The sequence below is a fragment of the Penicillium antarcticum genome (genome assembly GCF_028974205.1).
Source record: "Penicillium antarcticum strain IBT 31339 chromosome Unknown utg000004l_segment0_segment0, whole genome shotgun sequence".
NCBI classification, from domain to species: Eukaryota; Fungi; Ascomycota; class Eurotiomycetes; order Eurotiales; family Aspergillaceae; genus Penicillium; species Penicillium antarcticum.
Window position 1 is genome coordinate 1,497,274 of NW_026695302.1, and position 23,509 is coordinate 1,520,782.

The 23,509-nt window shown below is 50.3% G+C and overlaps 9 protein-coding genes across 9 annotated transcripts; 4 read left to right on the forward strand and 5 right to left on the reverse strand.

Annotated features, from left to right (window-relative positions):
• Positions 1-281: 281 nt before the first annotated feature.
• N7508_004552 (uncharacterized protein) lies at positions 282-632 on the reverse strand (the record flags this gene model as incomplete). The annotated part of the gene is made up of 1 exon (XM_058462618.1): positions 282-632. The coding sequence occupies one exon, from the start codon at positions 630-632 to the stop codon at positions 282-284; it is 351 nt and encodes a 116-aa protein (XP_058321243.1).
• A 2,005-nt stretch (positions 633-2,637) lies between these two features.
• N7508_004553 (putative l-fucose permease) lies at positions 2,638-4,436 on the reverse strand (the record flags this gene model as incomplete). The annotated part of the gene is made up of 7 exons (XM_058462619.1): positions 2,638-2,832; positions 2,884-3,089; positions 3,153-3,383; positions 3,446-3,790; positions 3,864-4,081; positions 4,142-4,242; positions 4,302-4,436. The coding sequence occupies 7 exons, from the start codon at positions 4,434-4,436 to the stop codon at positions 2,638-2,640; spliced, it is 1,431 nt and encodes a 476-aa protein (XP_058321244.1).
• An 884-nt stretch (positions 4,437-5,320) lies between these two features.
• N7508_004554 (calcium-transporting ATPase) lies at positions 5,321-8,510 on the reverse strand (the record flags this gene model as incomplete). Its single annotated transcript, XM_058462620.1, has 3 exons — positions 5,321-5,749; positions 5,800-8,115; positions 8,181-8,510. The coding sequence occupies 3 exons, from the start codon at positions 8,508-8,510 to the stop codon at positions 5,321-5,323; spliced, it is 3,075 nt and encodes a 1,024-aa protein (XP_058321245.1).
• Positions 8,511-10,729: 2,219 nt separating this feature from the next.
• On the forward strand, positions 10,730-12,047 carry N7508_004555 (14-3-3 adaptor artA-like protein; the record flags this gene model as incomplete). The annotated part of the gene is made up of 8 exons (XM_058462621.1): positions 10,730-10,741; positions 10,870-10,877; positions 10,933-10,979; positions 11,043-11,062; positions 11,122-11,133; positions 11,198-11,472; positions 11,530-11,617; positions 11,673-12,047. The coding sequence occupies 8 exons, from the start codon at positions 10,730-10,732 to the stop codon at positions 12,045-12,047; spliced, it is 837 nt and encodes a 278-aa protein (XP_058321246.1).
• A 2,322-nt stretch (positions 12,048-14,369) lies between these two features.
• Positions 14,370-14,579, forward strand: N7508_004556 (uncharacterized protein; the record flags this gene model as incomplete). Its single annotated transcript, XM_058462622.1, has 1 exon — positions 14,370-14,579. One exon carries the CDS (start codon positions 14,370-14,372, stop codon positions 14,577-14,579), a length of 210 nt encoding a protein of 69 aa, XP_058321247.1.
• Positions 14,580-15,122: 543 nt separating this feature from the next.
• On the reverse strand, positions 15,123-16,048 carry N7508_004557 (eukaryotic translation initiation factor 3 subunit J; the record flags this gene model as incomplete). The annotated part of the gene is made up of 3 exons (XM_058462623.1): positions 15,123-15,818; positions 15,893-15,966; positions 16,030-16,048. 3 exons carry the CDS (start codon positions 16,046-16,048, stop codon positions 15,123-15,125), a joined length of 789 nt encoding a protein of 262 aa, XP_058321248.1.
• A 375-nt stretch (positions 16,049-16,423) lies between these two features.
• Positions 16,424-17,926, reverse strand: aspf22 (enolase acuN; the record flags this gene model as incomplete). Its single annotated transcript, XM_058462624.1, has 4 exons — positions 16,424-17,219; positions 17,272-17,611; positions 17,673-17,729; positions 17,803-17,926. The coding sequence occupies 4 exons, from the start codon at positions 17,924-17,926 to the stop codon at positions 16,424-16,426; spliced, it is 1,317 nt and encodes a 438-aa protein (XP_058321249.1).
• A 1,165-nt stretch (positions 17,927-19,091) lies between these two features.
• Positions 19,092-20,438, forward strand: rpt4 (proteasome regulatory particle base subunit RPT4; the record flags this gene model as incomplete). The annotated part of the gene is made up of 4 exons (XM_058462625.1): positions 19,092-19,299; positions 19,362-19,748; positions 19,798-20,254; positions 20,318-20,438. The coding sequence occupies 4 exons, from the start codon at positions 19,092-19,094 to the stop codon at positions 20,436-20,438; spliced, it is 1,173 nt and encodes a 390-aa protein (XP_058321250.1).
• Positions 20,439-21,229: 791 nt separating this feature from the next.
• Positions 21,230-23,382, forward strand: N7508_004560 (glycoside hydrolase family 47 protein; the record flags this gene model as incomplete). Its single annotated transcript, XM_058462626.1, has 3 exons — positions 21,230-21,683; positions 21,736-22,380; positions 22,430-23,382. The coding sequence occupies 3 exons, from the start codon at positions 21,230-21,232 to the stop codon at positions 23,380-23,382; spliced, it is 2,052 nt and encodes a 683-aa protein (XP_058321251.1).
• Between the last annotated feature and the right edge of the window lie 127 nt (positions 23,383-23,509).

Genomic DNA, 23,509 nt, shown 5'->3' on the forward strand with positions numbered 1-23,509 from the left:
GCACACGATGAAGCAAGTGGACTGTGGCTGAAAAGTTGAACGAAATTAACATGAGAGTATAGTGATATTTGATTCCAATAACAAAGAGAGATACGGAAAGCCAAAGCTGATCATGATTATTCTAAAGGCCATGCGACTGCTACGGAACACGAGGACAGCCGAAGCAATAATACTGGATCTCTTTGTTGATGAGTTCAGAACTAAGAAGTTAGCTAAAGATAGTGGTCCGGTCAATTACCTGGCCTAACCTGTAACTGCGACCGTGACAACCGCTTTCCCGATTATGCAATTTCGTATGCCCATGGTTTATTCTCAATGTCAGAATATTTCGCCCGTAGGCTTCCTTGCTTTTCCGTAGGACGTTGCTTCTCTGTAGATTTTTGGGAATCGGACGCTTCGTCGACATTCGGGGGTAGCAGTGAGAGGCCGCTCACTGCATCTTGCTTCTCCGGAGGACGTTGCTTCTCTGCAGACCTTTGGGAACCGGGCGTTTCGTTGGCATTCGAGGGTAGTAGTGAGAGGCTGCTCACTGCAAGAAGGTCTTCGATGTTGGTGCTTCCACTCGGGGCAAGCCCACCACAGTCTTCAAAATCTTTCAGGACCTTGTCGATTATCTCCCCCTGGCCACTCATATATGTAGAAAGTTTCCAATACAAGCTTGGATCTCGAGAAGTTGAGGATCTGGAAGTTCCCAACTTCCTTTGTGAACTCTGAACTTGACAAGCCGATTTTTAGGTAAATTTCGTATTGGCCCTGTGGCGGTATCTGGAAAGGTCTTGATTCGATATTGGTGAGCAACTCCGGTTGCTTCAAAAAGGAGTCTGAATTGACCGAATTCCGTGTGAAGCTGGGAGTCTAGCATCAGGACGTTCTTTTCCGAATTGATCTGTTCTGAGGTAAAGGACATATTGCGAAGGACTAGAAAGTAGTGCCTTAGGTTGACCCAAAATTTTGCATGTCTGTCTACTGCCTCCCCGTTATTGGCCTGAAAGGATCCAAGTGCAAATGGAATAATGTGGGCCGCTTCAAGATGGGTTGTTATTGCGTTCCGTGCATGGGTATGGCTGTGACTGTACTGCCCCGTTGCAAGACATTTGTTGCCATCTCTTTCTAAACAGCGGTGCCGGAGTTGCGACTGAGAGCTTCTACTGATGGGCTCGATGTTTAGGCTCTTGAGACCAGAACGCGGAGACGGAGAGATTTCAGTGGGTGTTTTGCCACCCTGTGCTTTCATAGGAATCAATAAACTATTTCTGATGCGTTGGACCAGTTGCCGAAGCTTCTCATCGTTTGCACACCTTGAAACGTCCCCCGCCAGATTTGTTTTTCCGTCCGGAGGAAGGATCTTGAAGAAGTCACCGAGGAAGTCCTTGGTTTTGTCCGTGGGTTCAAGTGGTGCGTAACTATTCAGCTTTCGATCCAGCCTCTAGCCTGATTATGAGTATCAAGACTAGAAGGCACAGAGGGACTCGCCGTCTTTGAGGATGATGACATTCTGCCGATTACCCAGCTTGGGATGCGCTTGGGGCCAGGCGGCCGAATCAGGTGATGATAGATGAGTACGATTAGTTGAAGCCATGCAAGGAGATGATGAATGGGTGCGATTGGTTGAAGGAGAGTTGGGTGGGGGCGGGGAGCCAGGAGTAAGCAGTGACTGAGTGATCACATGACTGCACTGACCAGATCACTGAGCATGAGCGCGTGCTGACATGTACTCGGTGAGCCTGAGCCTGATCGCCCTCATTAACGCGGCGGCAACCCAGACAGGAAAGCCTCACCCGGCGGACATTATCCAGTGTATATAGGCACATATTGAATAATATTTCTTGGTTAATACAGTAGACCTCCACATGCCAAGAGTCCGGGGTGGAGTTGCCATACGAGAGCCCACTAGGTTAAACTGTTGAGACTTCCACTTTCCAGGGGTTGGCTACTGTCCTTGGACCGCGCCGAGACTTAAGAATTCCTCCCTTGATTCTGAAAGTCTGGTCAGCAATCAGGTCATCTAGGGTTACGACTCAAAGAACCGCGAACGAGGGATTTGGCAATCATTTGGGTAGCTAATCACTCCATACCAGCAGGAGAGTTGCTCTTTTCTGTGGCTGAGATTGCTGAATTCCGGCTTCGAGTTCAGGTACGAGACGCAACTGGGGCGAGAGTTAGAATTTCTTTCTTTCTTGCCGTCATGTAGGGTGCAGTGAGGCACTTTTTGACTCTTTTCTCCATTTTTGGTCTCATTACATGTGCCTCCGTTCCTTTTTGATTCGTCTTTTCCACGTCGAGGCTCTTCGGCATTGGGTGGCTGCGGGGGCTCTCTCGAGGCTGGACTCGAGGACGTCTTAACATGGCTTCCTTTCGAGGCCCACCTTGCTAGGGCCCCCCTTTTTATTCTTGACATTACTTCACTCCCGATGGATACTTAGTGTCATCTCGCCATTTCATGATTCGATCTGGATTTCCAGAGAGGACTACTACTGTACGCATCCGACTCAATCAAGCATCCCGAACAAGTATTTCATATCACGTAAGATTATTGATTATCCCTCTATAATTAGAAGACCCGAGCAAGTAAAGCAAGTCCCAAGCATCCACCAACGCCTCTGGGATCCCCTTCAAGGGCAATATAGAATCACGACACTACCGCTCCACATGGACAGCCTGGTGCTTCTCATCAAAAGCCGAAGAATCATGATGAGTCTCCATGGCAGCCTCTTCATCCTTGCTATCCGAGCCCTCGAGACCAATCGTGCTCTCGCCGACTTTGTCAACCGTACTCACGTATGCAGGAACGAAGTTGACGGCGACGGCGTAGGTCCAGGCGACGACCATAAACTGGAATTTTGTGAACAATGTGCCAGGCAGAGATGTCGGAAGAGGTCATACCATAGTCGGAACGATAAATGCAAACCCGGTATCATCACGCATATCAGCAACATGACCCAGAATCGGAGGAACGACAGCACCACCACAAACACCACCGACGAGGAATCCAGATCCACGTTTGTAATGGCGGCCCAGGCCGCGGATGCCCAAAGCCATGATTGTAGGGAAGCAGACGGACTCGAAGAAGAGTGTCAAGAATAGCATGGCTGTAGTACAACATTAGTCTCAATCCCATCAAACCAATGATTATCAATAGGAGAAGTACTCACCAATGCCAGCTTGCTTTGTCTGTGTCACGGACGCCGCAAGGAATGCCACCGTGCATGACAGATATACCAAGAAGACCCAGCGAGCCTTGACATACTTCATGATGCCCGAACCGAGGAATCGACCAACTGCAAAAGCGCCCTGCGCTCCGGCGAGATACTTCGCAGCCGTGGCATTGGACGTACCCGGCCAGGTCTCTGTAGCATAGTTGATGAAGTAGCCAGCGATAGCGACTCAACATCAGTCAGCATAGAAATCCCGAATGTGGATCACGGATAGACCCGAGGGTACTTACCTTGGGCTCCAGTATACGTAAACTGCGAAAGCGTCGCATGGAACAATTTATAATGTTTCCAGAACGGCCTATCCTGCTCGTCGACATGAGTCTGTGCCACCTGGAAAGCCATATCCTCATCGGTGACTTCAGGGATATTCGAAAAGAAGAACACAGTGGCAAGGCAGAAAACGAAGATACCAATGGCGAGATAGACCCATTGCACGCGTTGCAGAGCAGCGACATCATCCGAAGTCTCGGTGAAGAAAGCGTAAGAGCCTAGAACAGGCCCAACGACAGTGCCAATTGCATTAAAGGCCTGGGCGAAGTTGATTCGAATCTCAGAGTAGCGGGGTGGACCGCAGACTAGAAAGAAGAAATAGACACGGTTAACGAGAGACTGATTCAGACAGATGTATATGTGAAAGTGCCACCCCACCCGTTAGATATGGATTAGCTGCTGTCTCCAGTGAACCCAGTCCGGATCCAATGACGAAAGTTGCACCGCAGAAACCGCCGAAGGATTGATTCAGACCTGCCGGCCACATGCATAGAGCACCTATGCCGTAGAGGACTAGACCGAAGATGAAGACGGTTTTGTAGCCATAATGACGGAGGATCCAGTTTGCGTAGCCGAGAGAGGCTAAGGGGTATGCACTGGGATTGTTAGTTGAATTGATATCGGGTCGAGTAGATGTATGTTGTATGTTGACATACCCAAAGTAAGCAGCTTGGAGACCAGAAGAACGTCCTCGGTCAATGTGGAGGGTATTCTGGAAGTGTTTGTTCAAGGTATCCAGCAATCCATAGGCGAATCCCTACTGGCGGTTAGTATACTCCATCCCGTCCCCTGGGGATGCTTGTCATCGCCACATACCCACAAAAAGAACAGAATGGTAACTAGTGTCAGCGGCCACAAACTCTGACGCAGAGTCAAAGTCGCAGCCGAGGTAGTCTTTTTGTTGTCAACGCGCAAGCCAGAGCGGCTCTTCATAAATTCCTTGAAGCCCATAATAGCCAAAGAGCAGATCAAAGAAAAGCAGACAAGAAAACGCAAAGAAGAAAAAAAAGACAAACAAGGGCCTGGCATTTAAATGTAACCTCTCCGCAACTCCACACTTTCCCCAATCCCCAGTCCGGGGAAAGCCAAGCGGTGATCCCTGGGGTACGTCGATTTTGACCACTCACGGAGTTGCCTCGACGTGATCAACTTGGCACGGTTGACACGGTTTAAGATGCCCCTCAAAACACGGGAAGCTGGGACTGGCTCTGGCGTCAGTGTTGCATGTCTCAGCCTGAATGCGGGACTTCATTCCGCTGGCTGTTCGGGTTATTGTATCCCGAGTACTTTATACAATGTCGAAGACTTTTGGTGCCTCCTTGTTACATGGATCCTATTCAAGATTGACCTACGAGGTTTGATTTGGCTACTTCAATCCAAGGTTATCTATCATGTTTTTATCGTGATCACGCGCCTGCCTAACTTTGACTCCGGGGTCATGTTAGACTTGGAGAAACGGTGTGAGAAGGTTTATTCCAAAAGTCGGAGTTTCTGGATGGCTACGATGTTGGAATAACGAGGGTTACGGTAGTACCTGGAAGGTTAAACATTCGGGGATAGTGAATGCATCTTCTAGGGGGCGCTATTGTATATGTAAAAGGAAATCAATCGATATTCATACGACAAAAGGCTCAATTAGAAGTAAAGAAAAGAACATTCATTACATGTTCGAGCTTCCATTTCAGGGTCTTTCTATGGGCATGATAGCATGTCATACTTGATCCATCTCACCAAAACCAACAGCCAGGCATAATCTATCTCTATTCACGCCTCTAGCACCGGCCAAAAAAACCCCGGGAGAAGAGACGGTATTCATTCGCCTTTATATCTTTCCTTTAAGCCCGCTTGGGCTTACCGGCGGCGCCGTTGACGGCCGGGGAGACGGAAGCGTGAGTGTTGTAGAGGCAACGCTCAGCAAACTTGAGGACCTCATCGATGAGAATAACCGGCGCACTGATCACCAAGACGGCCTGCCATTCGGTCCAGTCCAGAGGCAGAATCGAGAACAGGTTCTGGAGGAAGGGAATGTAGAGAATGGCAAAGTGGAGGGCCATGGACAGAGTGATGGCGTAGACCAGCATGGGGTTGTTGCCCAGGAAGAAAGTAAAGAGAGACTCGCTGGAGGACAGGGCGTTCATGGCATTCAGCATCTCAATCACAACGAGAATGGAGAGAGAAACAGTGGAAGCAGACTTGGCCATGTCGTTGGTGAACATGTCACAGCCAATCTCGGGGAACTGAGCAGAGCACTTGTGGAAGTGGGACTAGAATTTGTTAGACAAGTAGGACGAATGACTGTAATATGACAACTTACCAACTGCCAGAATGTAATGTGGGGACCCTCAGGGTTGTAGATGAACCACCAGACGTAACCAAAGACGGTGGCAGCACCGACGTAGATACCGATAACCATGTAGCGGAACAACAACCAGCCACCGACGAGAGCCTCGTCACGGCGGCGGGGAGGACGCTTCATAACATCATGGTCGGGAGGGTTGAAGGAGAGAGCAGTGGCGGGAAGACCGTCGGTGACAAGGTTAACCCACAAGAGCTGGACAGGAACCAGAGCCTCGGGCATGCCCAGGGCAGCAGTCAAGAAGATAGACACGACCTCTCCAATGTTGGAAGAGATCAGGTAGCGAATGAACTGTTGAGTGTTGCTGTAGATAGAGCGACCTTCCTCGACGGCAACGGTGATGGTAGCGAAGTTGTCATCCGCAAGAACCATATCCGCAGCCATCTTAGCAACGTCGGTTCCAGTACCCATGGCGACACCAATGTCGGACTTCTTCAGAGCGGGGGCGTCGTTGACGCCGTCACCGGTCATGGCGACGACGTGGTTCATAGATTGGAGGAGATCAACCAGCTTGGACTTGTGGCTAGGCTCAGTACGGGAGAAGAGCGAGGCAGTCTGAACAGCCTTCATCTTCTCGCCTTCGCTGAGGTTATCAAATTCGCGACCAGTGAAGCTCTTGCCAGTAAGATCCTCGTTGGCACCAAACACGCCAATGGCGCGGCAGATGGACTCGGCGGTGTTGGGGTTATCACCGGTGATGACAATAACACGGATTCCGGCGGCGTGACACTTTTGAATAGAGCCGGCAACCTCAGGACGAGGGGGATCCAACATTCCAACCAGACCAACGAGAGTCATATCCTGCTCCAACTTGGCGTAGTCCTCGGTAGTAGAGGCGTTCTTCAGAAGGGAGTTACCAGCGACACCGCTGACATTTGCGATAGCCATGACACGGAGACCGCGATTACCATACTCAACGACCTCCTCGCTGAGAAGCTTCAAGTAATCCTTGGTCATAGGGACACGAGTTCCGTCAGCGCCACGAAGAACATGAGTGCAGCGTTCGAAGATAGTTTCGGGAGCACCCTTTACGAGCAGCTTCTGATCCTTGCCCTCGCCAACGAGGACGGACATGCTCTTACGGTCACGAGAGAACTCATAGGTAGCCTTGAGAGGGAGACGGGATTCGTAGTGAGCACTAGCGGCATGCAATCTTTCAGACGCAGGGAGGCGGTAGAGCTTCTGGTTCAGGGCAGTGTCTGTGGATCCAATCTTCTCGACTAGGGCACGAAGAGCTCCCTCGGTGGGCTCACCGATGCTGGAGAAGACTCCGGTCTTAGGGTCATGGGAAAGAGTAGCAGCGTTGCAAAGGGCAGTGACCTCGGCCAATTGTTCGATAGTAGAAGAAGAGACAGCCAGGTTTTCGACGACCTTGCCGTTCTGAGAGAGCTTGCCCTCAGGGGTGAAAGTGGTACCCTCGACATCAATTTCCTCGAAACCCTTGCCGGAGGCTGACAGGTAGACAACCTTCTCCACACTCATCTGGTTGGTGGTCAAAGTTCCAGTCTTGTCAGAGCAGATAACGCTGCAGCTACCAAGGGTTTCAACGGAAGGAAGAGAGCGGACAACGGCGTTCTTCTGGGCCATCTTGCGAGTACCAAGGGCCAGACAAGTGGTGATGACAACGGCCAGACCCTCGGGAATTGCAGCAACACCAAGCGAGACAGCAATCTTCAGGTAGTAGATAGCACCCTTGGTCCAGCCACCGAAAGCGGGATCGTTGAAGTTCTCATAGTTGATAACCCAAACCAGGACACAAATGATGGTAATAACCTTCGCCAGCATATCACCGAAGTCGTTCAACTTCTGCTTCAGGGGAGTTGGCTCAGAGATTTGGGAAGTAATGCTTTCATGAATGTCACCAATAGCGGTTGAGCCACCGGTCAGAACAACAAGGGCAGTAGCATGGCCGTTGACCACAGTAGTACCAGAGAAGAGCATGTTGACCTGGTCCTGCTTGACAGCCTGCTGGTCCTTGATAGCCTTGGTCTCCTTGCCAACACTCTCACTTTCACCAGTCAGGATAGCCTGGTCAACACGGAAGCTGTTGCTGTGGATAGCAAGCAGTCGGCAATCGGCGGGAACACGATCACCAACGGCGATCTGGATCACATCACCAGGGACCAAGTCCTCGGCCTTGACACGGCGAGCCTTTCCATCACGAACGACCTTGGCCTCGTTGGCCGAGTATTCCTGAAGAGCCGAGATAGCCTTCTCCGCGCTGCTTTCCTGGGTGACTCCGACGACGGCGTTGAGGATAAGGATGGTGAGGATCTGTAAGTTGCCAATTGGTCAGCACGGTTGATCAAGCAGAACATGGGCGATAACAAATCACGTACAACGACAGGGTCTACGAATGCAGTCCAATCATCGCTCTCTTCGAATAGAGCGAGCACAAACGACACGGCGGCCGAACCGAGGAGGATAAGGACGAGTTGATCCTTGAATTGCTCCAAGATCAGCTCCCACATAGGAGTTGGGGGCTCTTCGGCAAGTGCTAAACAAAGCGTCAGGTCAATGCGTCTCCGGGTCAGTGTGGATGTGGACTCACCGTTGGGCCCATATTGCTTTCTGGAATTTGCAACCGCATCCTGGGAAAGACCAGTCTGCTCGGTCACCTTGAAGTGCTCCAGCGATTCAGCTGGAGTGCGGAGAAAGGCATTCTCCATAATGGCTAGCCTCAAGGGCAGAAAGGTTCAGGAAAATGTAAACAAGAGAAAAAGAAATGGGAGACCTGTTTAGATTAGATACATAGGGTTCCCAAATGAAGCAGAAAAGAGAAAGAAAAGAGCGAGATCAGCCAGGAAATAGATCGAAAGCCGAATGGGGAACCTCCAGTGGGGGACGAGGCACAACGTGTTCTCATTGCTTCCAGGCGCTGAGTAAGCTACCAGGGGCCACAGGGCTGCAGGGCTGAGGTGCGGGTCAACTGCAATTCTCCGCTTTCTTGCGCTTTTCTCTTTCTTGGACGTTGTCGACATAGCTATTTCTGTGGTCTATCACTATCTCTCATTCAGAATTCCCCACATATATCCCTTCTAAGACCTCTCAAAGATCCTCTTGGCCCTACATCGTCATCGATACCTTTCCCCAGCTTGTCTGCTCAACTTGAAATGACTTATGGGGCGCCACTAGGCTGCATCGTTCTTTGCCTATCGGATGGCCAGTTGTGGATAACCTCTCTTCTTGGCGGCTTGGTGCTTGGAAGATCTGAAAAGGACACCGCTACCTGAAATGGGGTATCCAATCTTAAATCGAGCCAGTCAACTCTCAAGTTAGAGTCAACTGGAAGGCCGCTATACCATCCGACTGGGCTTTCTTATCTCCTGATGTCTGTGCCTGTATCTCTTTCGGAGACCGTGTGATCAGGAGGACGGCAGTCTTCGGATAAAGACTGAATCAGGCGGGACCATCCCAGTCTACTTGTCATTGGGCTCTGTTGCTGTACCAGGGCAGAGATCATCGAGGCTAAGGCGGAGCCTTCTGCTAGACGCGCAACCTATGGAGTTTGCAGGAGGTCTCCTCGCCTGTAAGGCTGAAACTAAAAGAGTCCACTGCTGCATCATTGGGATCGATGATCTCACCGTCGCCTTCCGGAAGACGATGATTTGAAACACATGGCACACATGGTACATATAGACGTGTAGTTCCCCGCTCTGTGATCATCTCCTTGCTTTCCAAAGTTCTCTTTGCTCCCGGTAGATCCAATTTGAAGTTATCTTCGCGCTTAACAGTAGGGAGTAAAGGATGAAATTATATGAATAGCTTTGAGCTCAATGTTTATCCTAATGAGACTACAAATTCTAAACCAAGTCCCAACCAGGAAATTATGCTTATTTTAAATATTAACATGACATATTGCCCGTGCTGGTTAGTTGCTTAAGCTAGACTACATTCATACTCAGCCCAGGCTAGTCTATAGATATTGATGCCAAAGCTTGACTTGACGTTCATTTTTGGTTTTATGTCCCTGATATGGACCAAAAAAAAGCAGTAATCATGATTCCTAACACGAAGACTACCCAGGTATGCAGTGCTGGATGACCTATTCGGTCAGGGAAATCTCGGACTATTTCTTTAGTGGCTAACTAATTAATTTCAGTTGTGCAAACTGTATAAATTATCTTAATTTGTTTCTCAACTTCATCTAAATTGTTATGTTTGCCGATACTTCTGGTACATGTGATGTCGGTGTGCGGCTGATCAACTACATCATACAGGCACAGTGTCTAGAAGGTTCCAAAGATACTTGTCTCATCCCCAGACCTCATCCTATAGGCACTGTTTTTACTTATATATACTCATTTGACTACTTGTATCTGACTACTGTCTAGATATTCCTAATTATTATATCCCAGAGTAGACTTAAATTGCGGTCATGTGCTTTCAGCTGATCCTCGGTGACAGTACCGGAATCTGGTACCAAACACGTTGGTTAGGATCACTTCACCAAACATCATACATCATATTCACTGAAGACTTATATATATCTCGACTATTTCTGCCTCAAATCCACGGTAAATAGGTACCTACCTAAGTAACTATGAAGGCATGCAAGTCAGCACTGTATCATGTACTGTCATATATACCTCTCCCCGCTAAATAAATTACTGGGTAGGGGGGATCAGCAGTAAACCCAATACTGGGCCGCAGCACAAGTACCCGGGTACCTCCACTAACTAGTGTCACACTATGACACACTAGGTACCCAGTACAAGCTAAGTCTGTATTATTGTTATGATTCAAATGCCCCCAAACTCCCTTCACCTTTTGGACTCCATCTCTCCCCCCCCACTTGGTCCTCTTTACCCATCTTCTCCTTCTGCATCTCGCGTTCCCCTATCTCTTATTTAACTCTCCAACTCCAACACTTCTTTCGATTTTCAATATGGGTTCTGAGGTAAGATGCTATTCACCCCCTCCGCCGGGCCCCTCTTGCGTTGTCACCGCCATCGCAATCCCACATTCCCTTAACGTCCCCCATCTGGAAATTCTGTCGATAAGAAGGCTAACATCTCCACCATGCAGCGTGAGAAGTAAGATCGCTATCGTCATATCCTAATCTGTTGCCCGACACTGACCCCTGACTAGCAAGACGTTCCTCGCGAGGCTCTGCGAGCAGGCCGAGCGCTACGATGGTAAGTTGGCTCGTGAGGATGTTGTCGAGCGCGTTCACTGACGTGTCACTTTGTGCTTTACAGAAATGGTCACCTACATGAAGGTTAGTCGCAACCCCTCGTGCTGTTTACTGCAAGGGAACCCATGCTAACCGCCCAACAGGAAGTCGCCAACGTATGACACGGTTTCCCTATGACCCTCCGGATCGCCTGAACTTGGACCATTGACATATATCTAGATCGGCGGCGAGCTTACTGTTGATGAGCGTAACCTCCTTTCCGTTGCTTACAAGAACGTGGTCGGTACCCGCCGTGCCTCCTGGCGCATCATCTCCTCCATTGAGCAGAAGGAGGAGAACAAGGGCTCCGACGAGCACGTTGGCATTATCCGCGACTACCGTCAGAAGATCGAGACCGAGCTTGAGCAGGTCTGCCAGGATGTCCTTGACGTCCTCGACCAGGCTCTCATCCCCAAGGCCGAGACTGGCGAGTCCAAGGTCTTCTACTACAAGATGTTGGTCAAACTGAGCCAATTTCTGACTTGGAGATCATCGTGCTAATCTGCCAACAGGAAGGGTGACTACCACCGTTACCTTGCTGAGTTCGCTTCCGGCCCCAAGCGCAAGGGTGCCGCCACTGCCGCCCACGAGGCTTACAAGGTATATCGTCTCTTGCTTTATTCTCTCTTTTGAACACTTGCTAAACTCAGGATAGAATGCCACCGATGTTGCCCAGACCGAACTCACCCCCACTCATCCCATCCGCCTGGGTCTCGCCCTGAATTTCTCAGTCTTCTACTACGAGATTCTCAACTCGCCGGATCGTGCATGCCATCTCGCCAAGCAGGCCTTCGATGACGCTATTGCAGAGCTCGACTCCCTTTCCGAAGAGAGCTACCGTGACAGCACCCTGATCATGCAGTTGCTGCGCGACAACCTCACCCTCTGGACCTCATCTGACGGCAACGAGGGCGAGGGTTCCAAGGAGGACAAGCCCGAGGAGGAGACTCCTGCCGCTGCTGCCACCGAGGCCGCTGCTCCTGCTGAGGAGAAGCCCGAGGAGGCTAAGCCCGCAGAGACTGAGGCTTAAATGGCCGTTATGTATGCCAATTGCTAGGTTGGGCGTTCGCATTTCTTCCTGGACGTGGTCATGCAAGTCGCTTCTTTGTTTTCATTGCAGCGCTGGGTTGGACCGGCAGATATCTTGCACGTGTTCGGGGACCGTGTGGGTCGGCCGGCGGAGTTTGATATTCGGTTGACGCGAGCGAACAAAAGGGGCTGAGTGGAAGTTCTCTCTCTTTTATTGTCTCCTATTCCCACTCCAGCACGATTAAATGTGTTTATTTTCCAATTCCACTCGGATCTCTTCACCCGATGTGTACCCGGTATTCGGTTTGCGTAGCGAATGATTTCTCTGTTACATTCACTGAAGCATATCGAGTATAGTACAGTAGAAAAGTCAGGCTTGTGAATTCTGCCGTTCGTCCGACTAGATCTACAATAGAGTACATATACAAACATTAATGGGTTCTCTCTGCAGGACCTCTTGACCAGGGACACGCGAGAGACACGCTAGGAACACGAACCGCCAGGCAAGACCTCACAAGACCTAGGGATAACCACTCAAGACACTCCACACAATCAAGACCCTAAGCAGCGCCACCAAGGAAGCCATGTCATCCTTCGCGAAAGGTGTAGAAACCATCAACCTGGGGAACAAGAATCATCCAAGCGATTCGCCAGCATCCACGGCCAAACAAGACTACTTCTAGAAAAACCAAGCTCCACCACACCAAATTCACTATCATCTCTCTCCTCAACGGCCTCGTCGAGTACACATCCCTCTCACGAATCCAGTGGACGAATCAAAGCCGTCCAGCTCAGCGCCACGGAGGGGCCGCGCACAACCTTGGACGGGCTACTGGATATGACAACTGACAACTGACACCTAGACAGGTGGACGATCTGCATGCTGCAACTTGCTGCGCAAATTTATAACAGCGGGGAAACGCCACGAGGTGGAAACGGTAATGGTTGGCCAATTGTAGCACCGGCTATTGGTGTGGATGGTGATTGGGTTTGTATCTGGTGTGTATATTGGCAGTATAGCTTCTTTGGGGCAGATTTCTATTGCAGTGAGGATATAGATACAGTACACTTGCATTTGACATAGATACCGGTTGTCGTTGAGTTGTCTTGGTACCGATATGGAGCTTCTCTGGGTATATCTGACAGATGAGTATAGATAGCAACACAAGCCCAGTCTGATAAGAATTATATCCGCCATAAGGTTGCAGCAGACGAACTCCGGATCGATAAAACCATGAATCAAGTATTGGCAATAAAGTCAGACCGATATCAAATTGAGGTACCAGTAGAGTTCCGACTCATCCAATACATCATACAGATAGAAGACAAACATATAGTAGAAGAAAGTGAACGTCAAGACGAAAAGCAACCTCCATCATGCATGAACAGTGTCCAATTTTGGACAGAGATGTCACGTCAAGGCTATTTTCCCGCTCTTGTCGCGCGTCAAGCACGCCAGAAAGACTTGCATTGGTTGAAGACGCCCGAGATAGGACGATCGTCCGAGTATTCCTGATGTACAAGCAACTTTGGGTTTCTGCCTTGGTGATCCCCATTTCAGGGGCATATCAGGGCAATTATAGGGACTGTTATATTTGCTTGGTTTTTGGCTAGGGTTGCGGGTGCATGTTCGATGTCGATCTCGGGTTTTGACTACCGAAGGCCTACTTGTAGTGGACAGGTAATAAGTTATATAAAGAAACAGAGATAGAGTAAAGAGAGCACGAAACAAGTGCCACTCTCCGTCTCTTAAATGTACCAAAATTTCTCAGTAGATTCCTCTAAGAATACCAGGACCATAGAAATAAGAAATACAAGTACAAGCAGTCCCTCAACATTCATGCTATACTGTTGACGGGTCTAATTCCAGCTGCAGAACTCCATGCAAGCGAGACGAATAGTCATCAAAAGTAAACTCCACCACATGACAAGAAAGCCAGCAAAGCCCCGGCTATGCCAGATTCGGCTATATCACCTGAAATGCGCAGCAAGATGCATAAAGTGTAGATGCAGGTTAGCCAAGAAACGCCTAGTGGTATTCGGTGTTTTGATTCCACCTAGCAAGCTCCCTTACGAACCTGATTCGTCTGATCGCTAATAGTATACCCAAAATTCATGCTGTCGGATCTTTGAACGTGAATCCGGCGTGGTGTGTGGTATGTGGTGAGAGCGGACGATAGGCACAAATGCACTAGTTCACCTGAAACTATCTTAGACGAGGAACTAAGCATCTATAAGCAGAGTCTATAAGCTAGTTTACCCAGCCCAGTCTTCTCACTTTTCTACAAGATAAACGTTAAGATTAAAAAGCGTTCATCCCACAATGGCATTCCCACAACCCCTCAACCTCGAACCAAACACAATCTACATCCTCCTCCTCGACCGAGAAAACACATACCTCTTCCACTGGGTACTATATCTAGCCCAAACTGCCACGACAGATACAGTCTTCCACATAATCAACAAAGGCGGGCCTATAGCTTGGGAATACAAAACCGAGCCTACAAACGAATCCCAACACTTGGTCGACTGATACTCGCCCTTCAAGTTGGGACTGTGTCGCCGGTTCTACATGCTGCGCTGGCGGGTAGACTGGCCATTGCACCGCTCACGCTGTACTCGGCTCGATATCGAGAAACCTTGAGTTGTGTTGGATGGGTACTGGAGGCGCTGTTTGCCCTTGATGGCGAGGGGTATGTTTCTCTAGGTATAGGGATTCGGGAGATTGAACAAGAGGCTAAGCAGATTGGTATGATGAATAAGAGTCGGGGGATGAGGACTCTTGTTAGGAGTCGTGCATTTGCGAGTTAGGCGTGGCCAAGTTATGGAATGTGGGTAATGGACTTGTATACAGTCATGTGATAATTGATAATAGGATGATGAATTTAATCTTCTATGGGTTGGATATTGTAGATTGTAGAGTTTGGGGGATGTACATGGGGAGTTTTGAGATCAGAAGCAAGGTCAACCTTTTGAAGTGCCGGGGCAATGAGAAAGAGATATACCCTGTATGCGTGTTTTCGAAAAAAAATCCAACGGAAAGCAAACGCGAAACAATTCGGAGACTAGTCCATAATCACATAAAGTCATCTTCGGCGAGACCGTCATCACCATCGTAGTTGGTGTTGTCGACAGGGCCACGGCTAGCGTTCAGCGAGATCTTAGTCTTAGCAGCCTTGGTCTTCTTGTTGCCCTTGTCGGCAGCGCGCTCCTCGCGCATCTTCTCGTTGCTAGCAGTGGTCAGGGCACTGGCAATCTTCTTGATCTCAGCGCTGGGCAACTCCTTGACAAGCCTGCGGGTGAAGTCCTGCGCCCAAATGGTGTACTGAGCCTTCTTCGCGTGAGGAGTCAGGAGGGGAATGAGAGCGTCGCTCAGAGCGTTGAACTGGTCCTTGGTGTTGGGCTTAAACAGAGGCATGGAGGACAGGTCGATGGACTTGGTAGGGTCGGTCTTGTCGCTGATGACAATGGCCTTGGGGGCACCCTTGTTGCGCTTGGTATCGACGGAGCCGAAGAGGTCCTCGGCGTGAGCGAGATCGGCGTCCTGCTCGGTCCGACGCAGACGAGCGCGGCGCTCAGCCTCATCCTCATCAGAGTCCTCGTCGGAGTCGGCCTCCTGTCGTCGCTGTTCCCGGTGTTCCTCTATCCGCTGAGCCTTGGTCTTCTTGTTGGCTGCGGCGGCGGCCTTAGCCTTAGCGGCGGCTTCCTCGGCCTTCTTAGCCTTCTCGCGCTCTACCTCGGAGTCTTCACCGGCATCCCATGAGTCGAGGACCTATTCGGAGTTAGGTTAGTGCCTGTCGCGGAGGAAATGTCGCCTTGGTAACCGGCTTTGAGGGTCTGTCTTACATCCTCCTCCTCTTCGTCGTCGAATCTGCGGCGAGGGGCCACGACAGGTGGAGGCGAGTCGCTCTCCTCTTCATCTGCAGGAAATTAGCAAGGGCTCGGAGGCGGGAGATGCTCGATAGTGAAGGATAAGAACATACCCCACTTAGAAGGTGGCATTTTGGGCTATAGAAAGGAGTTATAATATCTGATAAGAGAGAGAAAAACGAAGGTACGCAATGCGCTAGACGCAAGACCAAGTAACAAGCCAAACAGACCCAACAAAGGATGGAGGGGCGAGGGCAAATTTTATGTGGGACACACTTATCGTCCCCAGGTGGCATGTGCACGTGACCTCTCGGGGCCTTTTGATGCCCGATGAGCTGATGTCTACAATTCATTTGTCTAATTTGGTGTGTTTGGGTACGTAGTGAATTGAAATGGAAATTTGTTTTCATTGAAATTCTTAATTAAATTCATAATCATCATGGGTTGTGACGGAATCATCAAACCATCTTTTTGAGCCTAAGCTCGATCTACGCTGAAAGGCCGCATTTACAGGTTAACAGCAGTGCGGAACTTGTCACCAGCGTAGACAGCGTTGGCACCGAGCTCCTCCTCGATACGGAGAATCTGGTTAAGCTTGGCCAGACGCTCGGAACGGGCAGGGGCACCGGTCTTGATCTGGCCGGCACGGAGACCAACAGCGATGTCAGCAATAGTGACATCCTCGGTCTCACCGGAACGGTGAGAGACCATGACACCCCAGCCGTCGGCGTAGGAGTCCTTGGCGGCCTGGATGGACTCGGTGAGAGTACCAATCTGGTTGACCTTGAGGAGAAGGGCGTTGCAAGACTTGAGCTCAATGGCCTTCTTGATGCGCAGGGGGTTGGTGACAGTCAGGTCATCACCAACAATCTGGAAGTCAGAGGTCTTGTAGAAGTAGCTCCAGGCCTCCCAGTCGTCCTCAGCGAAGGGGTCCTCGATGCTGACAATGGGGTACTTGGTAGCAAGGGACTTGTAGAGGTCGGCAAGCTGCTCGTAGGTGAGCCACTTGGTGGGGTCGCTGTCGGGGTTCTTGAAGTCAAGATCGTACTTCTTGGCATCGGTCTTGTAGAACTCGCTGGAGGCAACATCCATGGCGATCTTAACCTGGCCAGTGTAGCCGGCCTGCTCAATGGACTCGGTGATGAGGTCAAGAGCCTCCTCAGCGGTCTGAATATCGGGAGCAACACCACCCTCGTCACCAACGTTACCAGCAGACTGGCCGTACTTCTTCTTGGCGAGAGCCTTGAGCTTCTGGTAGACCTCAGCACCCTGGCGGAGAGCCTCGGAGAAGGAAGGAGCAGTGCTGCGTTCGTCAGTGTGGGGTCATCAAAGGCATTTATAACGGGGGAACGTACTCGGGAACGATCATGAACTCCTGGAAGGCTAGACGGCCACCGGCGTGGGAACCACCGTTGAGGACGTTCTGGAAGGGGACGGGGAGGACGTAGGGCTTCTTGGTGCCGGCAAGGTCGGAGATGTGAGCGTAGAGGGGAACACCCTTCTCAGCGGCGGCAGCCTTGGCGATGGCCAGGGAGACACCGAGGATGGCATTGGCACCCAGGTTACCCTTGTTGGCGGTTCCATCGAGCTTGTTCAGGAACTCGTCAACCTTGGCCTGGTCCTTGACATCGATGTTCTCCTTAATGATGGCAGGGCCAATGGTCTCGTTGACGTTCTTGACGGCCTTGAGGACACCTATAGAGTGAAGCTGTTAGGGCTAATCCTGGATATAGTTCGAAGCTGATGGTTCACTTACCCTTACCACCCCAGTGGGTCTTGTCACCGTCACGGAGCTCAACGGCCTCGTGCTGACCTGAAGATAGATGTAAGCTTTCCAATCCAATTTCCAATACTCGTTCATAAGCTCGGGGTTCAGGTGTACATACCAGTGGAAGCACCGGAGGGGACAATGGCGCGGTGAAGGCCGGTCTCGGTGACAACGTCGACCTCAACGGTGGGGTTACCGCGAGAGTCGTACACAGAGCGAGCGTGAATCTTAGAGATAGGCATTTTGAAAGGCTAATATTTAGTCAGATGAAGAAAAGGGAAAAATGAAACAGGAACTGGGCAGATATATGGCAAAAGCAGTGTGACTAACGGCGGGGGGTGTTCACCGATGACCGAAACAGAATGGGCGGGATGGAGAAGGACGTGATTTGCGAGCTCAACCACTTGTTGATGGGGCAATGTCGGTTTGCCTACTTACGATCACCGGGGAGAAGTTTTGGGGGATTCTTTCTCTTTCCAGAAGATTGGGGGAAGATGTGAAGGTGAAGTGTATAGGGGAGAGGGGTGGCGGGGTATATATGACTTGCAACTTATGATATCTCACAACTTACCTGTGAAAAAGTAAACAACTTCAACTAAGAAAAGATCATCTATACGGAGGGACCCGAGTCTCTTATATATTCCCCATTAACCCCGGAAAAGATCACTGCTCCTCCGATTCTTTCCAATGCGACAGTGGGGCTCCACGGCTGTTCTCCAGCTCTTGCTGGCTGATCCGACCGTATGCGGCACCTCAGCTACGAGATCTTCCGAGAAACGGAAGGGCTATGATGGCATAGTCTTCTTCCGAGCATATGATAACCTTGGAAGCTAAGAGTACTGTACTTTGTACTCGTAGGCCTGTGTATATAGTACACCCCTCCGTGCCCCTCCTGGGCCGTGCTTCAGCTGGTACTCGAGAAGCTGGGGGGTTGCCCACTGTGTTAGATTGGACCAATGTTACCTTTGATTATTATAATTGACCAATCGAAGCAAATTGACTTGTTCATCTAACGTAGCATTGCCATCGGATTACATGTAGACGAACACAGCTCAGTTGCGGCCTGGCTTTTGAGGTGTTCACATTGCATTTCGATGAGCTAAGTATTACGTAACCAATGTTGCTTCCCATGCTGGTGCCTCGTCGCCTAATGCCTTACTTCTTGGCCTTATCGCCTCAGGTGTCTTTAGCGGCCAAGAACGTGACATAATAAAAGTCATGTGACCCTGTTTGGCTCATCGCTGCGTTGCGCTGGAGCTCCCCAGGCAAGGTGCTACTATTCAGTCAGATCCATCCATTCTGCATCCACGACCCTCCACAACCCTACCTCTCTTGATTGCAGTATTGACTCGGCTTTCCTATCTATCCATTTACACTCGGTGAGCCGTCGTTCGACCGACTTTCATCATGAGCGACCCGGAGCGCGACCAGTCGCTCGAGGATTATAAAAAGAGCTTGCTCGAGCTACGAGAATGGGAGACTAAGCTTAGGACTCTCCGTTTGGGCATCAAGGATCTCCAGCGGGAGTTTGATATCTCCGAGGAGAACATCAAGGCGCTACAAAGTGTGGGTCAGATCATCGGCGAGGTGTTGAAGCAGCTCGACGAAGAGCGATGTGAGTATCATCCCCATTATCATTCATCTCGGGCTTGTTTCGGGTGGCTGACAAATTGATAGTCATCGTCAAGGCGTCGTCCGGTCCTCGATATGTCGTCGGTTGTCGGTCAAAGGTGGATAAAGCCAAGATGAAGCAAGGCACACGTGTGGCTTTGGATATGACAACACTCACCATCATGCGGATGTTACCTCGTGAGGTTGATCCCTTGGTGTACAACATGTCTCTGGAGGATCCCGGGTCAGTCAACTTTGCCGGTATTGGTGGTCTCAACGACCAAATCAGAGAGCTCCGAGAGGTCATTGAACTGCCGTTGAAGAACCCAGAGCTCTTCCACAGAGTCGGTATCAAGCCTCCAAAGGGTGTCTTGCTCTACGGTCCTCCGGGTACTGGTAAGACGCTGCTTGCACGAGCAGTGGCCAGCTCGATCGAAACCAACTTCTTGAAGGGTATGTGTGGACCAATCCTTTCTCCCTGCAGATTACTAACTGTGATTAGTGGTCTCATCGGCTATTGTTGATAAGTATATCGGTGAATCCGCTCGACTGATCCGAGAAATGTTCGGATACGCCAAGGAACACGAACCCTGCATCATCTTCATGGACGAGATTGATGCCATTGGTGGACGAAGATTCTCGGAGGGTACCTCAGCAGATCGAGAAATTCAGCGAACGCTGATGGAGTTGCTGAACCAGCTGGATGGTTTCGACTACCTAGGGAAGACCAAGATCATCATGGCAACCAACCGACCCGACACACTGGACCCCGCTCTGCTGCGTGCCGGTCGTCTGGACCGAAAGATTGAGATTCCTCTTCCCAATGAGGTTGGCCGTTTGGAAATCTTGAAGATCCACACGAGCGCAGTTCAACAGGAGGGTGATATCGACTTTGAGAGCGTGGTCAAGATGAGTGACGGTCTTAACGGTGCTGATCTTCGAAACGTTGTTACCGAAGCGTAAGTGCAATCTGGTCCATTGGGCACAAAGAATACTACGAACGAACAACTAACATTTTATAGTGGTCTATTTGCGATCAAAGATTACCGCGACGCCATCAACCAGGACGATTTCAACAAGGCTGTACGGAAGGTCGCAGAGGCGAAGAAGCTGGAGGGCAAGCTTGAGTACCAGAAGCTGTAATTGTAACTATCTTGGGCTAGTGCACGGTTTAGATCTTTCTCATGAAGCGCTAATACTATGCGTTCAACTATCTGTTTCCTCCAACTTGTGGCGTAAATTGCCAGTCATTTTCGGAAGGACCTGAGCAAAATGTGAATTGAATCCTCGAATAATTTGAGAGCCGTATAGTCTGATTGGCTTTCAATTATACAAAATGTCCTGTGCCGCCATACATTTGAAACTTGGTTACGCGTGCAAAGAGATGATTTGCGGACTCCTGATGTTGGCTCTCCACTTCCCCAGCTTCCTTCAACCTAGCCACGGTCTTCATTGTCTTCGCCAGGCGCGCAAATTTCAGGTTGGAACTGACATCGAAGTTGCCCCTGGGACACTTGGCTTCAACTTTAGGACTTAGCAACTGAGAACACGCGGGACAGTCTCCGCCTCCGCATCTCCGAGAAATTGTTTACGGACCACCCACTATACACATCTGGATCAGGGCCACCTTTGCCTTGTGAAATAGTCCCTGGATGACCATTGCGACCAAGATTACGACGTAAGGACGGCATTTTTGAATGGACAGGCACATCAGTATGTCTCCATTACAACGAGGGGTTCCCTGTGGAAGAAATCAAACTGACTCCCGTTGAAGAGCAAACTAGAACTTCTACTTGAATACTCTCAACCTACCTCTACGATAGCAGTCAACGCGGTACCCCAGTAACATCACACCGAAATCCCACCCCTATGTGTCGCGATCGATAAGCGCAACCCAGGCAGGCATTCGCGAAGCAAAGCTCCCAAGAGACACAATGGCGTATCAACCATCGCGCAGTCCATTCGCGCCAGCGCAACAAGACAGCTTCTATCAGAACTCCCGCAACGGCCTCCGTGGCTACGGACTATCCAATCAACCGATCCCCCTATCCAACAAAGTGAACGGCTATTTCGAGAAAGACCGCACGCTACCGCTATACAAAGACAAGCCCTACTTCCAACCGCGGCGCACAGGTCCTCGGAGACGATGGAGGCCGTTCATTGTGCTCCTGGGAGTATGCAGTTTGGTATTCTTGTTGTACTATAACTTCTATCTCCCGTCATGGACAGGGTCACGATCAAGCGATAAAGGGGTGGACCTTTGGAAGTGGGCTCAGGCTTTGGAGGATGAGAAGGTTTCTTCGGATACATCTGACTGGGCTGAGAGGCGGGAGAAAGTTCGGGACGTTTTCATTGTTAGTTGGGAGGGCTATGAAAAGAACGCTTGGGGTAAGTTGTGGTGTGGCTTTTGCGTTGGATGCAGGACTGATACTTTTTCAAGGCTACGACCAGTACCGTCCCGTGTCGAATGTCAACCAGGAGGTTACTAGCGGCGGGTTAGGGTGGATGATTGTCGACTCGCTGGACACCTTGATGATCATGAACCTGACCTCCAAGGTTCACCGAGCCAGACAATGGATCTCAACCTCGCTACAGTATGATCAAGACCGAGAGGTAAACACATTCGAGACGAGTATTCGCATGCTCGGTGGTTTGCTTTCTGCGCACTATCTTTCGACCCAATTCCCCGATCTGGCACCGCTAAACGACGACGATGTCGGCGCTGCGGGTGAAGATTTGTATATTGAGAAGGCTGCCGATCTTGCCGACAGACTGCTTGGAGCTTTTGAGTCTCCGAGTGGCATCCCATGGTCAAATGTCAACCTCAACACGTCCGCGGGTATCCCAGTTCACTTTGATGAGGGCGCCACATCTATCTCTGAGGCTGGATCAGTGCAGCTTGAATTCAAGTATCTGGCCAAGTTGACCGGAGAGGCAGAATACTGGAAGATAGTGGAGGATGTCATTAAGGTAGTTGACTCTCAAATGCCCCAGGATGGCCTTGTGCGTTCTGCTATCCACCCCGACAGTGGGACGTTCAAGGGAGACAGTGTGAGTCTCGGCAGCAAAGCAGACTCGTACTACGGTATGTTTGAATATTTAGAATGGGATTGGATATCAGCTGACCCCTCTAGAATGCCTCATCAAGCAATACCTGCAGACCTCACAACAGGAACCCGTCTATAAAGCAATGTGGGACGAGGCCCTGAAGGGTATGCGCAAGCATTTGATCACATTTACCAAGAATGCACATCTCATGGTCATCGGCGAACGGCCCCAAGGCCTGGACAAGGAACTTCTACCCCGAATGGACCACCTGGTCTGCTTCATGCCCGGAACAATTGCGCTCGGCGCCACAGGTGGTCGCTCACTGGCCGAGGCAAGAAAGTCCTCGGACTGGTCCCAGCAACGCGAAGAGGAAATCCTTATGTCTCGCGAACTGATGAAGACCTGCTGGGCAATGCACAAGAGAACAGCAACAGGACTTGCCTCCGAGATCTCTTACTTCACACTTGACTCTCAGCCAGTGATGATGGGAGACAAGTACCCAGACTTATCCACCAACCCAAAGCAAGGAAAGCCCGAAGCACTCAAAGGGATTTCCAAGTCCCTGGAGACGTACGATGGCGCAGAGTCATGGCGCGAAGACATCGAAATCCACCGAAACGACCGCCACAACCTGCAACGCCCAGAGACGATTGAGTCCCTCTTCTACATGTACCGTATCACCGGCGATGACATGTACCGCCAATGGGGCTGGGAGATTTTCAAATCTTTCGTCAAGCACACAGCCGTCGTAGAGAAGAAGAGCGCCTCTCGCATCCCAACGACAACCAGCAAAGAACCCATTTTCCGCATCAAGGGCTTCACCTCGCTCGGAAACGCGGATGCCATCCCACCCTACAAACGTGATAATATGGAGAGCTACTGGATGGCAGAGACGCTGAAGTATTTCTATCTCCTATTCTCAGACCGTGATTTCATCTCTCTTGAGGACCATGTCTTCAATACTGAGGCTCATCCGTTCCCGCGGTTTAAGCCTAGTGGTGATCTTAAGACTGGGTGGGAGAGGAAGCCAAGGCAGTAGATTTCAAAATTTCTTGACGAAGCATGTCCTTTTTGTCCGTGATATGTTTGTACAGCGCTTTGTTTCTATGTTTTATTCGGAATCTGGTTCTCCAGATTATGTATACCAACTTTTGTACATGACCAAC